We start from the raw sequence: 20,460 nt of genomic DNA, 5'->3' as shown, positions 1-20,460 counted from the left end.
TAATTACTTCATTTTTATGTTTTGAGTTCTATGTATGTAGATAGTGAAGTTTATGAATCACATATTTAAATTCTAGTGTTCTAGATGCTATATATGCAAATCTCTTTTTTCAAAATTAACAATAATAAGAATAATAATAATAATAACTTAATGTTAAACAAGCCAATGCTGAAGTGAATGAGTCGGGATACTAAAGTGATTGAAGATGCATCCTACAACCAAACCAGACGTTTTGGTTTGAATAACATGAGCAAGTTACAAATAGTAGATGTAATTTTCCAACACTAGAATACTATGGAGAGTGATTCAATATAACACCATTCCAGCGACCAGAAAAAAACCGTTGACACGCAATAGAGATCATATAAAATTGAATTTAGTAGAAACATGTGAACTCAAAAATTCTGGGAAACAGCTTATCAAAGCAAGAACAGGAGGAAAATATGGAAACTAATTAGCCTATCCTGAAAATGACTTCTGTAGTCAATGAAGGAGATCAACAAATATAATGGTTTCATTGTGGACCGAAAGCAGCTGTGTTGAGAGTGGGTGACAAGTGCTTAGTTTTCATTTATGCACTGCGACAGGTCAAATGCACCACACTAACATTCTTGGCCTTGAAATCATATATTGATACAAGTTGACTTCTCCAAGGCACAAGGAGCAAAGTGCCATTGAATAACAGGGTAAAAAGATGATCATCCCTTCCTAAATCAAAACTCATTGCTTTATTATGCTAACCACCCTACTCCCTTGAGTTTTTCTAAAGCGAAGAAATAAAGAACATACAAATTCATCAGAATCCTCAAAGTGTATTTTAAACTTCATTACATTCAGGGTTCAAGTAAAGCGAATCATGGTAATGTGATACACAATTGTACAAAGCCAAGCCTTCAACATCTGTAGGCGTTACAACTTTCTCTCCTCAATATAAATTTCAAGCAGCAACTTTTCACAAAACAAAACAAAATCATGCAAACTGTACCATAAACAGTTTAACAGAAAAAACAACTAACAAACTTACAGTATTGGTGCTTGCTTCCATGCTGATCGCATCCATGGAATCTATAAGGGAGAAGTTGGGAATTAGGATCAACAAACGTGTATCTTTAAACGAGTCTGAATGTAACTTAGTATTACAAAAAAATTGTCCTGTACAATTAGCCCGGATGGGAAAAAAAATGCAGCATCACCTAGCTGCAGAATAGGATTCGTTATAATGATTTTCTACATCGCTTAAGTGCGTCTTGAACAAGACTGACCTGAAATATAAAATCCAATGACATTAAAACAACAGAAAAGTGCAAATAATAAACCATAAATGTATATACAAATTTATATTAAAATAAATGGGGTTAGGGGAAGAGAGGGGTGAGTAACAGTTGGAGTTTAACAAGATAATAAAAGTCAATAACAACATAAACAAGACAATACGGAAACATGACTATGTGGCCTTAAATCAACTCTACAATGATGCTTGTAAAATTGTAAACGAATCAAGTTGAGTCAAATACTACATGGTTCAACTTGGTTTATTTATTTATTTTATTGAACTTGAGCACAAGTTTCAAATTTTGTTCAAACTTGTTTATTAATTTTCTTATCAAGTTTGAACTTCAATCCAACTTTATTCGAGCCTAACTATTTGTAAAATAATTATGATTTGAAGTCTTACTATTAACAATAAATAAAAATTCATTTTTTAATCAAAATTGATAATAATTCTCTCAGCATAATTTCTAATATTGTATGAACATCCAAAATTAAAATTTTAATTCATCCATCAAACTACCTATTCGACATTATTAAAATCTTAATCTATTAATTTAGTATTTGTTTATACGATGACCCATAAGCTATAGACCACTGACAAAATTTTATTTGTTGAACAGCTTTCTCAGGATAAAGCTCGCCATATGCTAATGCTAATGCTAATGAACAAAAAACTATGTTCCTCATTCTTCCGAAGCATTCATGATATCAAGTAAAATAAATTGAACGTCCATTGAATAGACATGTTGTGAAACAAAGGAGAAACTACCATGAAGGAATTGCAGCGGCAACAAGAACTGAAGGTAGTTTCCATAGTTTATGAGGATGAGACCTCAATAATGATGACAGATACTGAAGAATGTCATTTTCCTGGTTCACATGAAGAAATTAGATGAGCTCATGAAAATAAAAAGCAAATTAGTTCGGATGCCAAAACGTGCAGTCTCTGGATGACAGGTGTATTCCTGTGCTACCTGTTGTTTGTCACGAGGGATGGAGGGTAGGTTATGCGTACTATGGCAACATGGAAAGAATCTTGAATGATCTATTATAACATCTAATTCAAGTAGCTGCAGCTGACAAATGCCAAGGAACAAAAAAAACCGATAAAGCTCAATTTATTTTTGGCCAACTTTCCAAGCAAAAGCATATCTTCACTGCTTAGCATGGTAAAATAAGCTAACAGTATGTCTAGGTGGAAAATTCATTGAATGAATATATCTAATCTGGAAGTTCCTGCGAAATTAGAATGAATACTAGAAAAAGAATGCCAAATTCTATTAACCAACATCATTAGGTTTATCCCAAAATGATGAAGACAGCCAACCATGGAGAGTCTACTAGAGGCGTGGCCGTCGATCTACGACCACGATTGCACCACTGTATTTTTTATTATCATTGTATTAATTTATTTTGTATTATGAGTTATTATTTTTTTTTTCATTTATACCCTTAATTGAGGGCCTAGGTATGTGTAAACCCCAAGGGCATGATGGCTTTTATTTTTCCCTCATTGCATGTGGCTATTTAAAGCCACCCTCTTCATATTTTGAGACGAATGAATGATATTATGAAACTTTTTCTGCATTGTGACTTAGAGAGCTTTGAGAGAGAGCTTTGGTGGAAACTCTAGATGAGGGAGATGGATCACCAACCAGACACAGGAAGCGTCCGGGTTCGTGGTTATTTTCTTTCATCTAACTCCCCTCTCCTTTCCTCCATAGCCGCCGGCAAGAGCCCACCTCTCCCCTCCATTAACCGTCGGCCCTTCCACCATTCTCCACCTCTCGACCAAAACCCACACCACCTCTACAATCCTAGCCGACCACCCTTCCTCCACACTAGGGGTGCCAATATTTGACATGACCCGAAAACCCGACTCGAACCCTACCCGAAAATTTCGGGTTAGGGCCAACCCGAACCCGAAGCGGGTCAGGTTCGGGTCTGAAAAACCCAAAAATGACCAACGTGACACAAGATTCGCCTTTGCCCATTGGCGCGTTCGAGTCGAGTCGCGTAGCGAACACGACGAGTCTGCCCGTCGTGCCCACGTTCGAATATGTTGTCTTTATTTATTCGGTAGAGAAGCGTGGCGGAAAGGTGCTGGTTGTAGCCTACAACAAAGAGTTCCCGTCGCTTCTCCGGAGCGGGATAAAAAAACAAGGCCACGAAGAAGAGATGGAATGATGGATACGGTCCGGTCACTCTGGCAAAAGAGGACTTTTTTACTTTTTAGCATCCTTGTCTCTACAAGCTCCACATCGACACTTTTCTCGTCGGCGTCGGTGATCTCCATCGGCTTGAACCTATAAAATCTTGCACAAAACATATAACATCCAAAGACCAAAGTTCAAAACTAGTAATCCGGCAAATTGCGACCAACCAATAGTAATAAACTAATAATCCAACCTGCCCTTGTTAATATCATTCTGCAAAAAATTTCCCTGCTTCATCTTCCTCGTCAAATTTCCGACCAACATCACCAACAAAAACAGCGCCGTCATCATACTTCGCATGCTCTCCGAGGCTTTTTAGCGTATTTCGCTGCAGATAGAAGTCGATGGATGCGAAGAAGCTTCATCGTATAAGAAAGTATGGACACATATTAGATCAGACCAAAGACGTAAAAAGAGGAAGAAGGTCCACACGTAGCAATAAAATGCTAAACTGCACTCACCGTGCATCAACAAAGATCCAAAGCTTCTCACCGGAGGCAGATTTACAGAGTTACGGCTTGGGTTTGAGTTGACCTGACCCGGATCCAGAAAATCGACCTATTTTTAAAACCGAGTCAAGTTCGAATCAGGTCGAAAAGTACCATGTTAGTTTCGAGTTGGACCCGAACCCGACCTGTGACCCGATTTTGACAGCCTACTCCACACCAAACTGCTGGCCCCTTGAGTCCTCCCCTACACCTAGTCGCCACTCCCAAACCCAACCCTAACCCTAGCCGCCAGTTTCATCTCCCCAAATACCTTGCCTCCACAATTCAAGTTCCTATTTTGATTGCCTTCCATATGTGATGCACCTTAACTAGGAAGATTAATTTTAGATTTCAAATCAATTTGAATTTTGAAATTCTTTCCTAAATTTAGTTGATCTATTTTAAGAAAATTACTTAAATAAAGCCCAATTGAAGTTCAAATTGGATTTGATTTAAATTAATCATTCCCAATTTGAGGTTCTTAATTAGGCAATCCTAAAATCCTTCCCCCTCAAGCCCCAAGCATGCCGCCAACCCCTTGTCCCCCTTCCCTCTCCCTTTCACATTAAATTCCTACCTTCTTGAGAGCATCAATTACTCTCTCATTAATGATTACCTTCCTTTCTTTCCTCTTGTTGGAAATCCAAATTACATAACCACAAATCCCTCCAAAAAAAAATCTGAAACTATTTTCAGATTTTGAAAATTTCCTTTCCCCTCCCCCATTAACCGCTGGCCCTTCCCCACCTCCTCCTTCCCTTCCTCTCTCTCAAAACAACTCCTAAACCCCAATTCTAGGTTTCTAAGTTGCTGTCTGGACGTTGCTTGGCGGCTGTCTAGAAAATTTCTGCACGTCTCCTTGCTGTCCAGCCGACCGGGAGATCAACGTTTGCAGCCCGAAAGTTCCAGCACACCAAAATCTATTGTTCCCTCATGCATGGCGGATCCAGAACTTGATCACAAATTCGTTTATGACGACCAAGGCCACGTTGAGATCCTCAACTCCCCTTTCTTTGACCTCAACCTCGAGGTTGACCAAACCATCTTCACCCTCGCTGAAGCTATTGACGTGCAGCTTTCTTCCTTCCAATGGCAGATTGTCTCCAAATCCTAAGCAAGGTGAATCTTTCCCCTAAATCTTTTCATATCTAACTCTTACCCCACTTGTGGTTTTAATTGATTTATTAAGGTCGTGTTAAGTATTTTCGTTGAGCCTAGTAATCTAGAAAGTGAGTGAAGGACTCTTCGTAGCGAATAATCTCATTGTTAGTGTAGGGGTTTCTTGCTGGAAATCTTTCATGTATGTTATGTTTTGAATCATTGATTATTTTGTAATCCTAACCACTAGTCATGTGACTTGGCCTAAGCTAGTCTCAGCTCTTTCATGTTTTATTTAATCGTTTAATCACTTTAAGTATTTTAGTTAATAAAGCTCTCTAAATTAAATTGTACAATGTTCTTTTCTAACATTGTTAAGCATTTCAGTCCTCCATCATTTGGTATCAGAGCATGGTTGCATTTAGGTGCCTGTTAGGAAAACTTTTCTCACAAATTTAGCATCTAAATCGCATCCTGCACATTTTAAGTTCATTTGCCTGCTTGCATATTAATTTCATTCACTTTGCTTAGTTTTAAGTCACCTTAGGCAATAGAATGGACCCAAAACAATTGCACAAGACTCTAGATCTGTTGGTAGGTCAAATGAACACCATTAGCCAACAACTCAAGAAAAACCAAGCAGATATAGCTAAACTCCGTAGACACACTACTGAACGAATCGAAACCTTAGATTGAGGTAGGAACCATCCTATCCCTTAGACACCATCTAGACCTCCTTCCATGTATGGGGACGATACTTTTCAAGATGAGGGACCGCCTCGTGCCCCTTATCGAGCCCCCCAGTATGAACATGACCACAACCCTGGCCCGGATATTCCACTAATGAGATATATCATTGTCGATGCTCCAACCTCTGACGGTACCCTCGATCCCCAACTCTTTCTGGACTGGATTCAGGGTATGGATAGTTTTTTTAAATGGTACAACATCTCTGAAACTAGAAAAGTCCGATTCGCTGAAATAAAACTCACTGGTAGGGCTAGTCAATTTTGGTACAACCTAGAAAGCCTTAGAGAATCCCGAAACGAATATATTATCACCAATTAGCCGTCGATGAAGCGCGAGCTTAAGCAGAAGTACTTACCTCCCTCGTACTTCCCAAGGCTCCTAGATAGGTGGAATATGTTAACTCAGGGTAACAAACCAGTCAAGGATTACATAGCAGCTTTTGATGATATCTGATTCACTGCAAGGGGGAGACCTCTACCACCTCCGCATGAATCATTTCCTTGTTTCAGATTGCGTGAAGATCTATGAAACGAACTGTTTGCCCGGAATGTTACTACTCTAGAAAATGCCTACAACCTAGTGTTAAATCTCGAGGAAACCCGTCCCCAACACCCTAGTCGGCATCAAGACTTTAAGACTTCCTACATACCTTCCGGTAGTTCCACTCCTCACCACTCCAATACACGGTCGACCCTAGGAAACCATGCCTGACCACCATCTGGTCCTCCCACACCCCATCCTGACTTTAGAAACAAGCCTCCCACCACGAATACCCCTAGGTCCCACCCAGGAACTAAGTGCTTTCGATGCCAGGGGCATGGGCATATCTCCTCTCAGTGTTCTAGTCCTTATAAAGTCACTAATGAAGAGACTGAGCCCGAGGTTGACCAGATTCACCAAGTTGAAGACAATGGTGAATTCTTTGATGAGGATGCTGACACTGTTGTCATCCACTGTATACAGAAAATAGACACCTCTCCCATCTACGTGGTGAGATGCACACTATCACAACCTGTTACCACTGATGACTAGCGTAAGACTACAATCTTTCACACCTAGACCAAAATAAATGATAAGAACTGTAAAATCATAGTGGATAATGGCAGCTGCATCAATGTTATCTCCTCCATCATGGTGTCTAAACTCGTTCTGTCTATCGTTCCTCATCCCAACCCATATAAGGTAGATTAGGTCAACTCCATTACCTTGGAGGTGAAGGAACAAAGCCTCATACATATCTCCTTCACTGACTATAAGGAGAATGTTTGGTGTGATGTGCTGATTATGGATGTTGGACAAATCTTTCTAGGTCGTCCCTGAATATTTGACAAAGATGTCCACATCTATGGGCGTTTAAACACCTGCGTGTTTGAACATGCGAGCAAAAACGATCAAACTTTTGCAATCGCAGCCCCGGGTTAAGGATGATCTTAAACCCAATTTTGTCAAACCCAAGAAAGGACTGAACCTTGTGACCGCCAAGGTTCTAAATTCTGAATTATCCAAGTTGCACCGTTGTCCGCCTTAGTCGGTCGTGAGACTTCTATTGAGTCTAACGAGCCTATCCCTCATGAGGTCCAACCTATACTGAGTGATTTTGCTGATGTCTTCCCTGATGATCACCCTGATTAATTACCCTCGCTTAGAGACATACAACATGCTATAGATTTTGTCCCTAGAGCCTCCTTATCCAATCTACCCCACCATCGTATGAACCCCAAGGAACATGCTGAGATCAAGAAACAAGTGGATAAATGTATAAGTTACTTCAGCGAGACATTATCAAGGAGATTAGGCACCATATGAGTCAGCTCACCCTCTAGATTACTAGGCTTAGCGAAGGGAGTTAACACAATCGTTATGAATCAATTATAATCACAATTGAGAGCAATTAGAAAGATATAAAATTTGGAGGAAGAGTTCACCTTCGTCAAGTTATTAGGCTTGATTTGAAGTGAGAGGAGAAAGATTCGGAGTCTTGGAGGTCGATTTCGAGAAAGTTCCGCGTGAGGATAGCCATATAGAGCATTCCGGGCAGCAAACAAGAACCTTCCGGATGGCGGAACAGCAATATAAGCTTGCTAGAACCTCTGGACAACAATTAGGAATCTTCAGGACAACAACCGGGACATTCTGGACAGAACAACGGATCCCCAGATGTTGGAAGAGCAAGTAACCGAGGCTGGACTTTCAAGACAGCAATTCTGGTATATCCAGGAAATCTGGACAGCAATTGACTAAGTGGAAATCCATTGGGATCAACATCAGTGGAGGGGAAAAGAGTTAATTCCAATCAGGGAGAAAGGGGCCGGCCAAGCTTGGGTAAATTAGGGACTTTTGGTTCAGATTTGGTGGAGAAAAGGGGAGGGAAATTTGAGTTTTAAATTTCTTAATTGATTGGAGAAAGGAGGGAAGGGGGCTCGGCCAAATCAAACTTGATTGGGCTTGATTGGTTGGTATTTAATTGGATGCATTAATTAGATAAGAGAGAGGGAAGGAGGAGAGAGAGATTTGTTAATTAATTCCCCTAATTGAAAGCCCAATTAAGGAATTAATTAATTAAGGAGGGAGAAAGAGGGGCCAGCCAAAGAGGGAGGGGAGGGGAGTTGTCCAGATTCAATGAATGTGGGAATTAAAATTGATTCTCAATCAATACTTGATTGAGGGAAGACTTTCCAAAAATTAAGGCAAGAATTTGAAATTTCAAATTCGTTTGAATTTGAATTCAAAAACTTACCATAATTAAAAACAACTTAATTTAGGAAAGAATAACTTTAGGAGGGAAAAGATGGGGGGAAAAGAGGAACCCGGCGGCTAGGAGGGGAAGAGAGGGAGGTCGGTGGCTTGGAGGTGGGAGATGGAGTGGCTAGTTGGGGTTATGTTGTTTGTGGGGTTCAGTTGAGAGAGGGATGGAGGGGGGATGTGGCCGGCAGTTTGTGGGGAGGAGGGAAGGAAAGAAAAAGAGGAATCAACCACGAACCCGGACACTTCCTGTGGTTGGTGGGTATTGTTATGCCCTCACCTAGGGACTTCAATCTCTCCAAGAACTCTCAAGCTCTCCCAAAACATACAAGTGCAGAAATTTCTTGTAATAATCATCATTAACCTTAAAAGAGGAGGAAGTGGCTTTTAAATAGCCTCATATAATGAAAGAGCATAAAAGACCAACATGCCCCTAGGGCTTACACATGACTAGACCCTCAAATGAGGGTATTATAGGGAAGGTATAATACAACTCATAAATATAATAAACTAATACATCAATAAAAAATCTAATACAATGATAATCAAAAGTAAAGCGGTGCAACCGTGGTCGTAGATCGACGGCCACACCTCTGGTAGACTCTCCAAAGTCGAATGTCCTCATAATTATCTCACGACAAAAAGTTTATTGCATTAAGCAGTTGAGAAAAACTCTTCACTTGTATTTACTTTCATTCAAAATGTACTGTGGTTTATGATCCAAATTAAATAATTTTTTAGTTTGTACCTTGAAAAGCCGTTACTACCTTATCGGAAAACAAAAATGGGGTATTTCTTTGAAGCAATTCACGTAGATCGGAGAGTTTCGTCATGATGGAGAGGAAATCACAAGGAAGTGATATTAAATTCTGGATCACGTAATTCCATTTGCTTGAAATAAGCCCCAGTAGCAAGATCTCCTGTAAAACCATGGAGTAATGGATTGTAAGTTAATTTATAATAGAACAAAATTTTGTTTGACTTCAGTAGATTTATTGCAACACATTTAGCATAATTGAGAAACCTCCCAACCTCTCTCTCCTAATTGGGATATCATGACAACAACAAATATGAATTATTGAAGTCTAAACTATTGAAGGGAAGATCACACAATCATCGTTTATAGATTCAACTTCATTAGACATATTTTTATATACCATCTACACCCCCCTGAAAAAAAAAAATTTATTGTTCTGAATCAAGAGCATTGTGGGCTAGGTATCCTAAGCTCTCATCAGTCTAATGATACATTTTTAAAGAAACTTTTTAAATTGTGCAATAGATAATAGATATGCATGAGGTCATCAAAAACTTTATATTTTAAAGTTTAAACAGCTGTAATGTTGCAGATCATGTACAGCAGTGCTGATCTTCGGACTATACATCATCCATATATGTTCTCATAGAACCACCACCAATTAGCTGGGCTAAGGCAGATAGTGATGTTATATATTCAAAATACAATAAATGACTGATAAGCATACATAATGTAATTGTATGTGTAAACATTTGATTGATACCACCTAAGTAACAGTTTGGCATACACGTTAATAATATCATCTTATTAAAACTTGTAGAAACTATGACATGTGGCATTGTTATATTGATAGATCGATTATCTGTTGTTATATAGCCATTTTTACATCTTGGATTGCTCAGGTTGCATGTTTCATTTCCTTATTGTTTATGCTTTAACAGATAGAAGTTATTTATTGGGTTTGATTTATCAAACTCACTCCTTGTTACCTCTTTTCATAATAGGTCTAGCCAAGGTGTTACGGGGATCATCTTGTAGAATGGATTTGATAGTTTTATATTTTGTGGTAGGTCATTCATGTATTTCCTTTTGAGGGTTATGTAGTTTCATTTCTATAGATATTTCTTTCATCTCTTTTGCATGTAGTAATTTTATTTTGTTAATATACTATTTTAGTTTCTCTTTCATTATTTACTCTGATATATTCTATTAATAGTACTTGTATATACACTTTTTTTAGAGTACAAAAAATATATTCATATCCCTTCATCACGTTTCATGTTGCTGTGGTGTATCATCTTTCAAACCTGCAGTGTGACAAAATCTTCTCAATATAATTTCTTTGGTTTCTCCCCTCTTGAAGAAAAAAAAAATTAGTATACATTCATACTACAAAATTGGAAATCTTAGGCAAACACTAACCATTCCTTTGAATACAATAAATTGCAATGATCAGTCTATCCATAAATCCGTGAAATGCACAAGCAACAAAGATTATGTTACATAATTATTTGCCGCATTCTAAACTATTCAATTTCAAAATTACACAGTATTGAATGACTTAGGAGACTCAAAAAAACAAGAAGAAAATATAACAAATAATCCATTATATCAAATTACCATAATTTCAAGAAAATTATCAGGACATGTCGAAGATTTTAACCCTTCAAAAATTTGAATCCACTGCTCCTTGGGTGCCTGAAAAATCAACTCCGCACCAGAATGCAATTTGATTGTTCTCTTGTCTAGCAAATATGAGAGACACCTTGATCTCCACTGACTAAACTGTTCTAGCTCCATCAATATTTGATCGCCGCTGAGAGAGAACACCAAATGTTTCTCCAGTAAAACTTAAAACATTATTGTGAGCATATTGATACCGTTTCTTAGTCTAGCAAACATGCAGGCTTGAAAACTTTAAAATATAATAAATTCCCGCATACCTTAACAACAGAAGCAAATAACACTACTTATTAGCAGCCATAATTTCTAGTAGAAAAACTAAACCCAACTGGCTGAGCTGAAAAGAGTGCAACCACGTAAATTACAATACAATGTTACAAATTTATAGGACAAAAGTGGCAATCTTTTAGCCTTTATTGGGTCCATGCCAACAAGATTACAACCACAATAGGATTTATGCAAAATGCACCTAATGCCAAAAAAGGAACCAAATCTGGACATAGTTCGCTGTAAGAATATTGATGTTAACAAATTTAGATCAAAAGCACCATCCCAGCACAGTTTTATATTATATAATTATAATTACCATTCTTTATAGAACTCAATAAGCCTGAGTAACTTAACCTGTGTTTAGGCTCTTGGCTCAGTGTCAAAGAGACTTGTAAATCACCATTACTTGCTGAAGAATTGTTCATCAAGTGACCTGGAAATATTTATATTTTCCCTCTAAAAAAGTCAAATGCTTGAATCCCATGAAAAAATACTAAAATAATGATAATAATCACCAACGCAAAGTTAACTACTTCTTAGAATCATGAATGATTTTAAGTAGTGGTCAAGCTTTTCTAAGATCAATATAATCCCACATATTTCCCATAGTATCTTCATGATAAACCCAATGAAACATTAAATGCCACTCGCAATCAATCTTTAGAATAATTAAAGGCTTTCCAGATGCTATTTTACTAATCCAATGACAGGTGGTCTGTAGTTATTAATAATTATGGCTTAAATAAGTAATTTTCATGTTTCATGTACATAGGAAAACAAGAAATTGATACATCCTCAAAGAGATCAAACGGACAGTGACAAATTAAGACATTCACGCATGCATTGGCACATAAAACCAGAAGAAAATCAGATTATTATTAAAATTAAAATAAATAAATAAATAAATAAATAAATAAATAAAACTTACTCTGAAGATGCACCATCAACTGATTTCCACTCAAACCTTATTTTCTCAGATCCCACTGTATTCCTTGTGATAATCTCTGAAAGACTATTTAAGCCTTTCTCAATAGAAGACATACGGGACATCACTGCCTGCCTTTTTAAAATTTCTTGAATAACAAAGAAGGAAGCATCAGCACCAATGCATCCCCGGGTTTCATCATTAAATATAGGGTCTGTAAGAAGATTTTGATCTATTTGCTTCAAATATTTAGAAGTATTGGGATCATCTTCAGGCATCGAGGTTTTATCCGCCTTTGTCAAGCCCTTTCCTGCTGCTGCAAGCTCTAGTGAATCCATTTGCAATGTGAGCCTGTCAATATACACCTTTGGACAATCATTATGTGCTTCTGAGAGTTCATCAATGTCCATTTCAACAACAGCTCTAAGAATGGCAATCAAATGCTCATCCTTTATTGGGTGAGTCTGTAGTAAGTGTTCTAAAACAAATCTTCTCGCATTAGAAAGAGTTGCAGATGATAAATGCGCAAGACCCTGCCGTTTATTAGTTAAAAAAATAAATTTCATAAAATTAAATTGGAGCAAAGGAAAAAAAAAACATATTATACATTTCTATTGACAGTAAATCCATAAAAGCTTACTGACCAGAGGGAAAATTGGATCTGAAGTCAGATTGAACAGAGCCGCATCAAGCTCCTTCACAGACTCCACATAATTACTATAAAGCCGCAAGCTTTTCAACACCTGAACAGCAACAAATGCGAAGTTAGGAACTGCAGAAACCCTAGCAATGTTGGCATGTAGAAGATTCAACAAATAAGCGTTTAATTCACAACTACGAGCAAAGAGGAATCGTATTGCTTACATCTTCGAAGAAGAGACCCCATCTCACGGCCTTCTTGATGTTGTCAACGTCCCAGATTGCAGGAAGACCGGACGATTGGTAGCCAGAGGCCAGAACAAGTATGTCTACGAAGCCTTTGATCCGATCGACGAGTTCTTCCATTGAAATATCGGGATGAGACCAACTCATCTTATTTCCAACAGCAACAATGGTCGATCGATATTCGGGTGCAGGGGATCCAAAAAGAAAGGAGATACCTTTACCTCTCCGTTTGTACTTCCCGCCTTTAGCCTTCACGGCGGGTCGACATGCGGGGTCGTGGGCGGACCGGACCGGGCCGATATTGGTTTCAACTTTCAATATAAAATAATAAAACTGTTAAAAGAAAGAAAAAATTCATGGATGGATGTTGGCTCTCGTTTGATTTGAATTTTTATATTAAAAAATAAATAAATTTGTCAATTTATTATTCGATTAAATACAAAAGAAAATTTGGATAAATGCCTTAAAATTAATTTAAAAAAGGAGACTTTTAAGATCTCTTTAGGATATTCTTTTACTGCTTCATTTTTTTCATATTGTAATTATGCTTTCATTTGTCTATTATATTTTTGTTATTTTTTAAAGAAAATTGTAATGAAAAAAATATTTTTTTATAACAAGCTTTACTAAAAATATGGGTGGAATTTTTATATCTGGCCTTTTTTACTTAAAATATAACTGAATTTTTTTTTTAAAAAAGTAATTTCACAATTTCTTATTTTGATATAATTTTGCATCATTAAAAATTATATATATATATAAATGTTAATTTCTAATTTTTTTTATAAGCCCATTAATAAAAATTTTTTACTTCACCCCTACTATAAGAGCTTTATAAAAGTGTTGTCCAATTTTTCAAAAAAAAAAAATGTAAAATACTGAATAATATCCTATCGCTTTCTTAAATCATAATTTAATTACACTTAATGGAAAAAGCTGTATACATTAACGGATTTACTAAGTCGACTATTTTTACATTTTTAACAGCTGAATAGATTATATATTTTGAATAACTCGAATATTTAAATATTGAATAATCACATAATTGAAATCCAACAGGTATGATTATTAAATTTAAATAGGTAAAGTTCGAGCATTTTTTTTTTTTTTTCGAAAGTTTTGTATTTTTAAAAATATTTTTCAAAAAATTGCCCTTTCAAAAACAATTGTACCATTTCGTAGAAAATTTCTATTAGGGCGCAAACAAGTGTTTGTCATTCTTGCATTGCTCCAACAGACCGCCATTTTTGACGGCATTTGATCGCGCATGAACAATGCAACATCAATATTGGCATTACAATGTTCATCTGCGGCATTCTTTTATCTCTACCGAACTTTGAAAAAAAAGCGTGAATGAAGAGAACGACGGTTTATGGGGCAAAATGAAATTCCATTAGAGATGAATAACAGTATTTTTTAGTTTCAATGCATTTTGGAGTGAAAAATGAGATTTTCGGTTGGAGATGCCCTTACCAAAAAACTAAGGTTCTGAATACATCTTCTTTATGAGGGTGATCGGTTTCAAGAGCATGCAATCAACATAAAACATGACCGCTTAACACAGATTCTAAATGTGTAACGAAATTAAACTTTCTCTCAACATCAGCTTTCACAAAATTTATTGGTTCAATGCATTACAGAATTAGCTCAAAGTTCAAAGAAAATAATATTGTAGCAAAAAATTTAAAAAGGAGCATGGCAGTTCTGTAGGACAACTTGAAACTTTCCTGAATGTAACTAAACAATTGCATTCGCAGCACTAGCAATCCTTGGCCATAAATCGGCACATTCCTTCCCAATAGGTCCTGTAATTGCAGAACCTGTACCAAAATAGGAACGTATAAATTAAAAACTTTTCATGATAAATTGATCAATAAGTAGTTATTAAAAATAAATTAAATATCTGATGCAGATGGACCAGACCAGCTAACTAATTACCTTTCATTTCCCCTTTTGGATTCACAATAACACCAGCATTATCTGCACAGCAGTACAAACAATAGAATTACCAACATATTTACATAAAATAACCAACATATCTACTAGATCCGAAAGAGGAGAATTTAAACAAAGACTACAGAATACAAAAGGAAATAAACCTCTAGGGGTGAACACAATAGAATAGAAATGAAGCACTATAATCATTTGGAAATTGATTGATAAAAATAAAATTATGAAAATTAAGATTATGTCCCAGGAGACAGGTAACACAATGTAAGTAATAACATTATGCTGTTTAATACTGGCCAAAATATTTTATATGCTTCCCCACTGTGAATGATATATACAAGAGCATCATCCTGAAGTAGAGGAGCAACATTATGGAGTGGAATACTAAGATAATGGAATCTGAAGCAAAAAATAGAGATCAGGTGATAAAAAATAGGAAGCGAAGCAAATATTAATACAACATTTGAACATAATCAATACCGAAATAATAAAATAGTAGAGACCCAGCTACCCTTTATGCCAAATTCTTGGGCCCAAATTAAGGGTGTGAGTGAGTCAAGCTAACTCATAGGTCAGCTCAAACTCGACTTGATAAATGATTTTTTGAGTAGAGCTTGATGAACTAACAAGTCAAATTTGATTTTTTATTGCTATACTTATTTATGTACAAAAAAAACCAATCAGAACACAAAAACAAATATGCCTAATTACTTTCCAAAAAAATTGCCTAATTGAATGTCCACAATGCTGAGCCAACTAATAATTTCTCTAATATCCGAATACTAAATGATTACAAGAAATTACATCACCATTCAAGCTAATTATCTGATGTTAACTCTGAACATTCGAGACAAAATCAATCTTCCAATGAGATGAGTCTACCATAGCTATGTTATCTTTGACAAGAGAAACGATTTCCATATGATGCAGCGCAATTCTAATAAACGATCATAAATCATAACATGTATAAGTGCAGTTGAGATAAAATAATAATATCATAATTTGAATAAAATTTAAAGAATGAAAATACCATATGCTTTCTGATTATGAAGGGCATATAATAAAATATCCTGAAAGTATTTAAGCAGTTATACCGAATGGAGAATAAATGGAATAATATTGAGATCTTCAACATAAGGAATTTATACTAAATATTATACTTCATAAAAGCAAAATTATCAGGTGATAACGATAATAGAAAACGCAAGCTATCAAAGTTTTTTTCAACAAGATGTGCATATTGTGGAAATTTCATAAAATCTGATAAAAAAAGAATATGAATAATAACACCTTAATATTCAGAAAACCAAAAAGCAAACATATCAATTTAGCCATTAAAAGAAAATCAAATCTACAAATATAAAATGCCAGGAAAAAAACGCCTATATTGGACCAATAGTGGACGGAGAAATCAATAAAACCACAATTTGGCAACACAACCTTTTCTTGCCTCTCAGAGTACGTAAGTATAATAGTAACTTTAATTGATAGCATAAAATGTCATTGCAACAAATGATGCTACAAGTGGAATGCCAGAAAGAAAAACTTCGGACAAAAGACCTTGAAATCCCAGCAAAAGATCTTGACATTTACCATGGAATGAGGCAAATTTGCAAATCTAATCAGCTTTACATAAAAAGAAATTTGCAAACAAAATCTCCTGCATGTCTATAAAGATAAAAGACAGTTTAAATGGGCATTGGCTGCAGAAATCAATGCTTAACAGTCTAAAATCCTCTTGGAAAGTACCTTCAACGATACTGTTAAACCTTTACAAACAGTTATTTATATGCTCTCAAACTACCATGGTGCCAATTTAAGATTATCCAAATTCAAAAGGCAGCTATATGGAAAAAAAGGTTTCTATTATTTACAATCAGCACAAACTTATGGTAACTAAAGAACATCAAAAGCAAAATATAATAAAACAGATATTCTCATAACCAGTAGAAAAAAAAAAGGAAATATACCACCTTGATTAGAAACAAATCATATAATGTCCAATATTTAACAATCATTGCAACGAAAGCTAATATTTCTCAACAAGGTAGCCTGATTCAGCTTAATTAGAAACAAATCATGCAATACTCAATATTTAAAACCATTACAAGAAATATTAAGTTATCTTGAAAACAAAAAATGAACATTTCACTTCAACAAAACATAAATTTTACAAGTGAATTCAGTAAAAAAAATAAGGGCAATTTCCAGTGTCACACAACAATCTTCCATAATTTTAGAAAAAAGGCACAAGTTTTACAATAATACCACAAAAATATTAAGAATGTTTAAGAGTAGGGAAATTATGAACTTTAATTCTCAATTGCTTTTTAAATTCCAAATGATTTTATTGCATTCCAAAAAAAATAAACCAAAGTTTTCAAGTTGATTTAAACAAGCCAAAAATCACAAAAAATACAAGCCATTCCAAAACAAAAACATAAATAAATAATTCATACATTACGATAAAGAAAAATAGCATGTTTAATATAATTTCAAACTTCAAAATTAAATGCTAAGAAATTACCAACATGCCAAAACCAGCTTGTAGCACATTTCGAAAATGTTTGCCTCATGGCCAGTCCCAAAAGGTAATAGCAGCAACGCCACTACTTAAGGCGATGGAATATGAGACCGTTAAAGATGGAGGAACATAAGAACCATCAACAACTCTAATCTCTATATTTGACGTTTACTTAGGAACATGCAAACATTAAGGGTTTGCTCCAGCAAGTTGAGGGAAATTTAACCCAGAAAAGTTCCCTCCGTCACAAAAAAAGCAACAAAAATACTTATATTAAGCAAAACTTCAATTTGCGAAAGTAAATTAATCCAGAAATGAGTAACACCCCCGCCTCAAAAAGATAGTTTTACAAAACATAATTACGCAACAGGCTTCTTGGCGGAAAAAAAAAACTTCAATTTAAAAGCAATCCACACATACCCTATTCATGCAATTTATTTCGGCTGTAATGCTCCGTCAAAAAAATCGATTAAATCTAAAATCAAATTGTAAGCAAAATCCAAGCGAGATTTGTACCTTCGAAGTACATGTAGACTCCATCCTTTCGACGCCAAGGCTTGCGCTGCCGTACGATGACAGCGGGCATGACCTTTTTTCTCAGATCTGGTTTGCCCTTCTTGACGGTGGCCATAACCATGTCACCAACACAAGCGGATGGGAGCCGGTTGAGACGTCCCTTGATCCCCTTCACAGAGATTATATACAGGTTCTTCGCACCAGTATTGTCAGCGCAGTTCACCGTGGCTGCAACCGGGAGACCCAGCGACATCCGGAACTTGTTTCCGGCGCTACCTCCGCGCCCTGAGTTCATCGTAACAAACATATAATGCATCCTCCGTTAGAACCAGCATGACGAACAAATATAAACTTGTATGAGAGTTATATCGAATAAAACTACATAAGGAGAAAGACGGAAGAGGAAGGGCTTACCCCGCTTCGACATCTTCGAAAGAAACCAGTACTGTCAAACAACTGAGATAGATGCTCTCCATTTTTATAGAGGGCTCGCTAGGGTTTCGTTGTATTACGATTTTACGAAAATGTCCTTCTCTTGGTGGCGGCTGTTAATGTCGACATGGATTGTCCAAATTGGGCCGCCGGATGAACAGCCGAGGTAATTTTTCTATATGATTGATTTACACCCTTTGATCTCTAAATAAGCGGCTGTGATTTATTTTAATAAAAGAAAAGTCTGTCTTTAGTTTTCTTTCTACAAAAAATGGCAAAATATTTTTTTTTAAAAAGCATTATATTTAAATAGCCTTAAAAACTTAGCTATGAGGGGAGGGGCACAAGGAATCATGAGAGTTACGAAATGCAAAGGGCAACTCCAATGGAACGACAAATACTTGTTTGCCGTTCTTGCTTTGCTTCAACTGACCGTCATTTTTTACACCATTTGATCGCAGATGAACAATGCGACGCCAATATTGACGTTGCACTGTTCATCTGCACCATTTTTTTATCTCTACCGAACTTTCGGAAGAAAGGCGCGAAAAAAGAGAACGACGGTTACATGGCAAAATGACGTTCGATTGAAGATGAATCACGGCATTTTTTTATTTTACTGTATTTTGAAGTGAAAAATGAGATTTTCAACTGGAGATGCCCTAAAGAGATAATTTCACTAAACTTATCATAATTAATTGACCAATATTGTATATATATGCTGAAACGTTAACCGCCCCTTCATCAACATTTCGACCTAACATATAATCACTTAATAGAATATTTGTTAGAACAATCACATTTAGTGGACATGTATATGTCACACCTCATTTTGATGATTAATTATTCTATGCGGACGTCGAACATCATTCGGAGATCAGCCAAAATACATCACATCACCCTTTGCTCGGTACCGCTAATGTGACGCATTCTGATTGGCCTCCAGACGACATTAAGCATTCGACCTCCGCACAAAATAATTTATCCATTTTGACCCCTTTCTGACCATTTTCATACCAACACTTTACTAATTAGAATCGAATGAGTGAATAATAGTCAACTTAGATGGTCACAAAGATATCACATTCTTTAATAAATTTATCATACTTATTGACATGGAAGCATGCATAATTTGAATTATCAAAAAATATTACAGAGCTTTTGATAATTTCATAGAAAACTTATACATAATATAAGTCTTTAATTAGCATCATCGGCATTATTTTCTACATTACATCCCAAAAGGGTACATGATAAGTATAGTCACCTGCTATGATCCCACCTGCTCCTTTCTCTTTCCTGAAAAATGGTCATCATAACATCTAATAAGCTACATGCTGCATCAAAGATAACTATGATGTGTGAAAGTCAACATCAAAGTACTTGCATAACATTATATTCTGTCAACCAATTTTATGAATTCAATTAATTAAAAATACCTTGAATTTATTTAAAGAAGTGATCATATAAAAATGCATGGATGTGTTAATATAATTATGCATGCTCAATATGAAGAATATCTACTTGCATGCATATGGTTGTTCAGTGGAATTATATAAATTAACAAAAATACATCTAAGAATAATTTGCTTCCTATATTAGAGATTAAGTGTTTGCTTGGAACAACTGCAACGTTTTATAAAGTTGGTTGTAAAATTAATGTGCATAAAGCAACTTAACTACCACGATTACAAAAAGAAACTTTCCACCACAGAAATTTCTGAAAAGCTATGAGAAAACAACAGGAAAACAATAGTTAAATAAATTATGATTGTTATCTAAAAATCAAAGCAGCTAGTAAGCTGTCCCAAACAGACCCTAAGTTACTTTCCTCATATCGACTTTCACAACTAATTTTATAAAACGCTACATCCACCCCAAACAGACCCTACGTATTTCACCTGGGTTATACAATCTTCATCGAAATGAATTTCCAGATTTTAAGAAGAAAC

At 36.0% G+C, this 20,460-nt stretch overlaps 3 protein-coding genes and 1 non-coding gene across 19 annotated transcripts in view; all 4 read right to left on the bottom strand.

Moving 5' to 3' along the window:
- The window catches only part of LOC110104029, a 34,152-nt gene extending 20,880 nt beyond the window's left edge, over positions 1-13,272 (bottom strand). For 4 of the 8 annotated variants that reach the window (XM_020832972.2, XM_028693165.1, XM_020832967.2 and 1 more), the window contains exons 1-9: positions 13,066-13,271; positions 12,846-12,944; positions 12,205-12,734; positions 10,944-11,139; positions 9,334-9,486; positions 2,247-2,348; positions 2,042-2,142; positions 1,194-1,262; positions 1,025-1,065 (exon numbers count right to left, since the gene is read on the bottom strand). In XM_020832972.2, the coding sequence (XP_020688631.1) occupies positions 1,025-1,065; positions 1,194-1,262; positions 2,042-2,142; positions 2,247-2,348; positions 9,334-9,486; positions 10,944-11,139; positions 12,205-12,734; positions 12,846-12,944; positions 13,066-13,233 (1,459 nt within the window). In that variant the 5' untranslated portion in view covers positions 13,234-13,271. Of the gene's footprint in view, positions 1-777; positions 949-1,024; positions 1,066-1,140; positions 1,263-2,041; positions 2,143-2,246; positions 2,349-9,333; positions 9,487-10,943; positions 11,140-12,204; positions 12,735-12,845; positions 12,945-13,065 lie in introns of those variants that run through there. The other 4 variants (XM_028693177.1, XR_003700125.1, XR_003700121.1 and 1 more) reach the window with 4 other exon arrangements.
- A 1,388-nt stretch (positions 13,273-14,660) lies between these two features.
- Positions 14,661-18,631, bottom strand: LOC110104108 (60S ribosomal protein L23). The gene is made up of 4 exons (XM_020833088.2): positions 18,491-18,631; positions 18,077-18,361; positions 15,025-15,066; positions 14,661-14,906 (listed from the first exon to the last, which is right to left on the bottom strand). The coding sequence occupies exons 1-4, from the start codon at positions 18,501-18,503 to the stop codon at positions 14,824-14,826; spliced, it is 423 nt and encodes a 140-aa protein (XP_020688747.1). The 5' UTR covers positions 18,504-18,631; the 3' UTR covers positions 14,661-14,823.
- LOC114579250 lies at positions 15,273-15,404 on the bottom strand. Its single transcript, XR_003700159.1, has one exon. It is a non-coding gene; the product is annotated as a small nucleolar RNA snoR137 (small nucleolar RNA).
- The window catches only part of LOC110104063 (probable inactive histone-lysine N-methyltransferase SUVR2), a 25,685-nt gene continuing 23,813 nt past the window's right edge, over positions 18,589-20,460 (bottom strand). For 8 of the 9 annotated variants that reach the window (XM_020833015.2, XM_020833059.2, XM_020833036.2 and 5 more), the window contains one exon: positions 19,751-19,807. In XM_020833015.2, coding sequence (XP_020688674.1) covers positions 19,779-19,807 — 29 coding nt within the window. In that variant the 3' untranslated portion in view covers positions 19,751-19,778. Of the gene's footprint in view, positions 18,725-19,750; positions 19,808-20,460 lie in introns of those variants that run through there. The other variant, XM_020833028.2, reaches the window with a different exon arrangement.

This window comes from Dendrobium catenatum, unplaced genomic scaffold (assembly GCF_001605985.2).
Source record: "Dendrobium catenatum unplaced genomic scaffold, ASM160598v2 fragScaff_scaffold_30, whole genome shotgun sequence".
NCBI classification, from domain to species: Eukaryota; Viridiplantae; Streptophyta; class Magnoliopsida; order Asparagales; family Orchidaceae; genus Dendrobium; species Dendrobium catenatum.
This window is presented reverse-complemented; position numbering and strand designations above follow the sequence as displayed.

Excerpts from the sequence above, each read along its gene's own strand:
- LOC110104108 (XM_020833088.2), bottom strand. Across the intron at positions 15,067-18,076 it reads AGTCTACATGTACTTCGAAG|ATAATGCTGGTGTTATTGTG; the intron begins GTACAAATCTCG and ends ACTGCTGTGCAG. Across the intron at positions 14,907-15,024 it reads TCCAAAAGGGGAAATGAAAG|GTTCTGCAATTACAGGACCT; the intron begins GTAATTAGTTAG and ends ATTTTGGTACAG.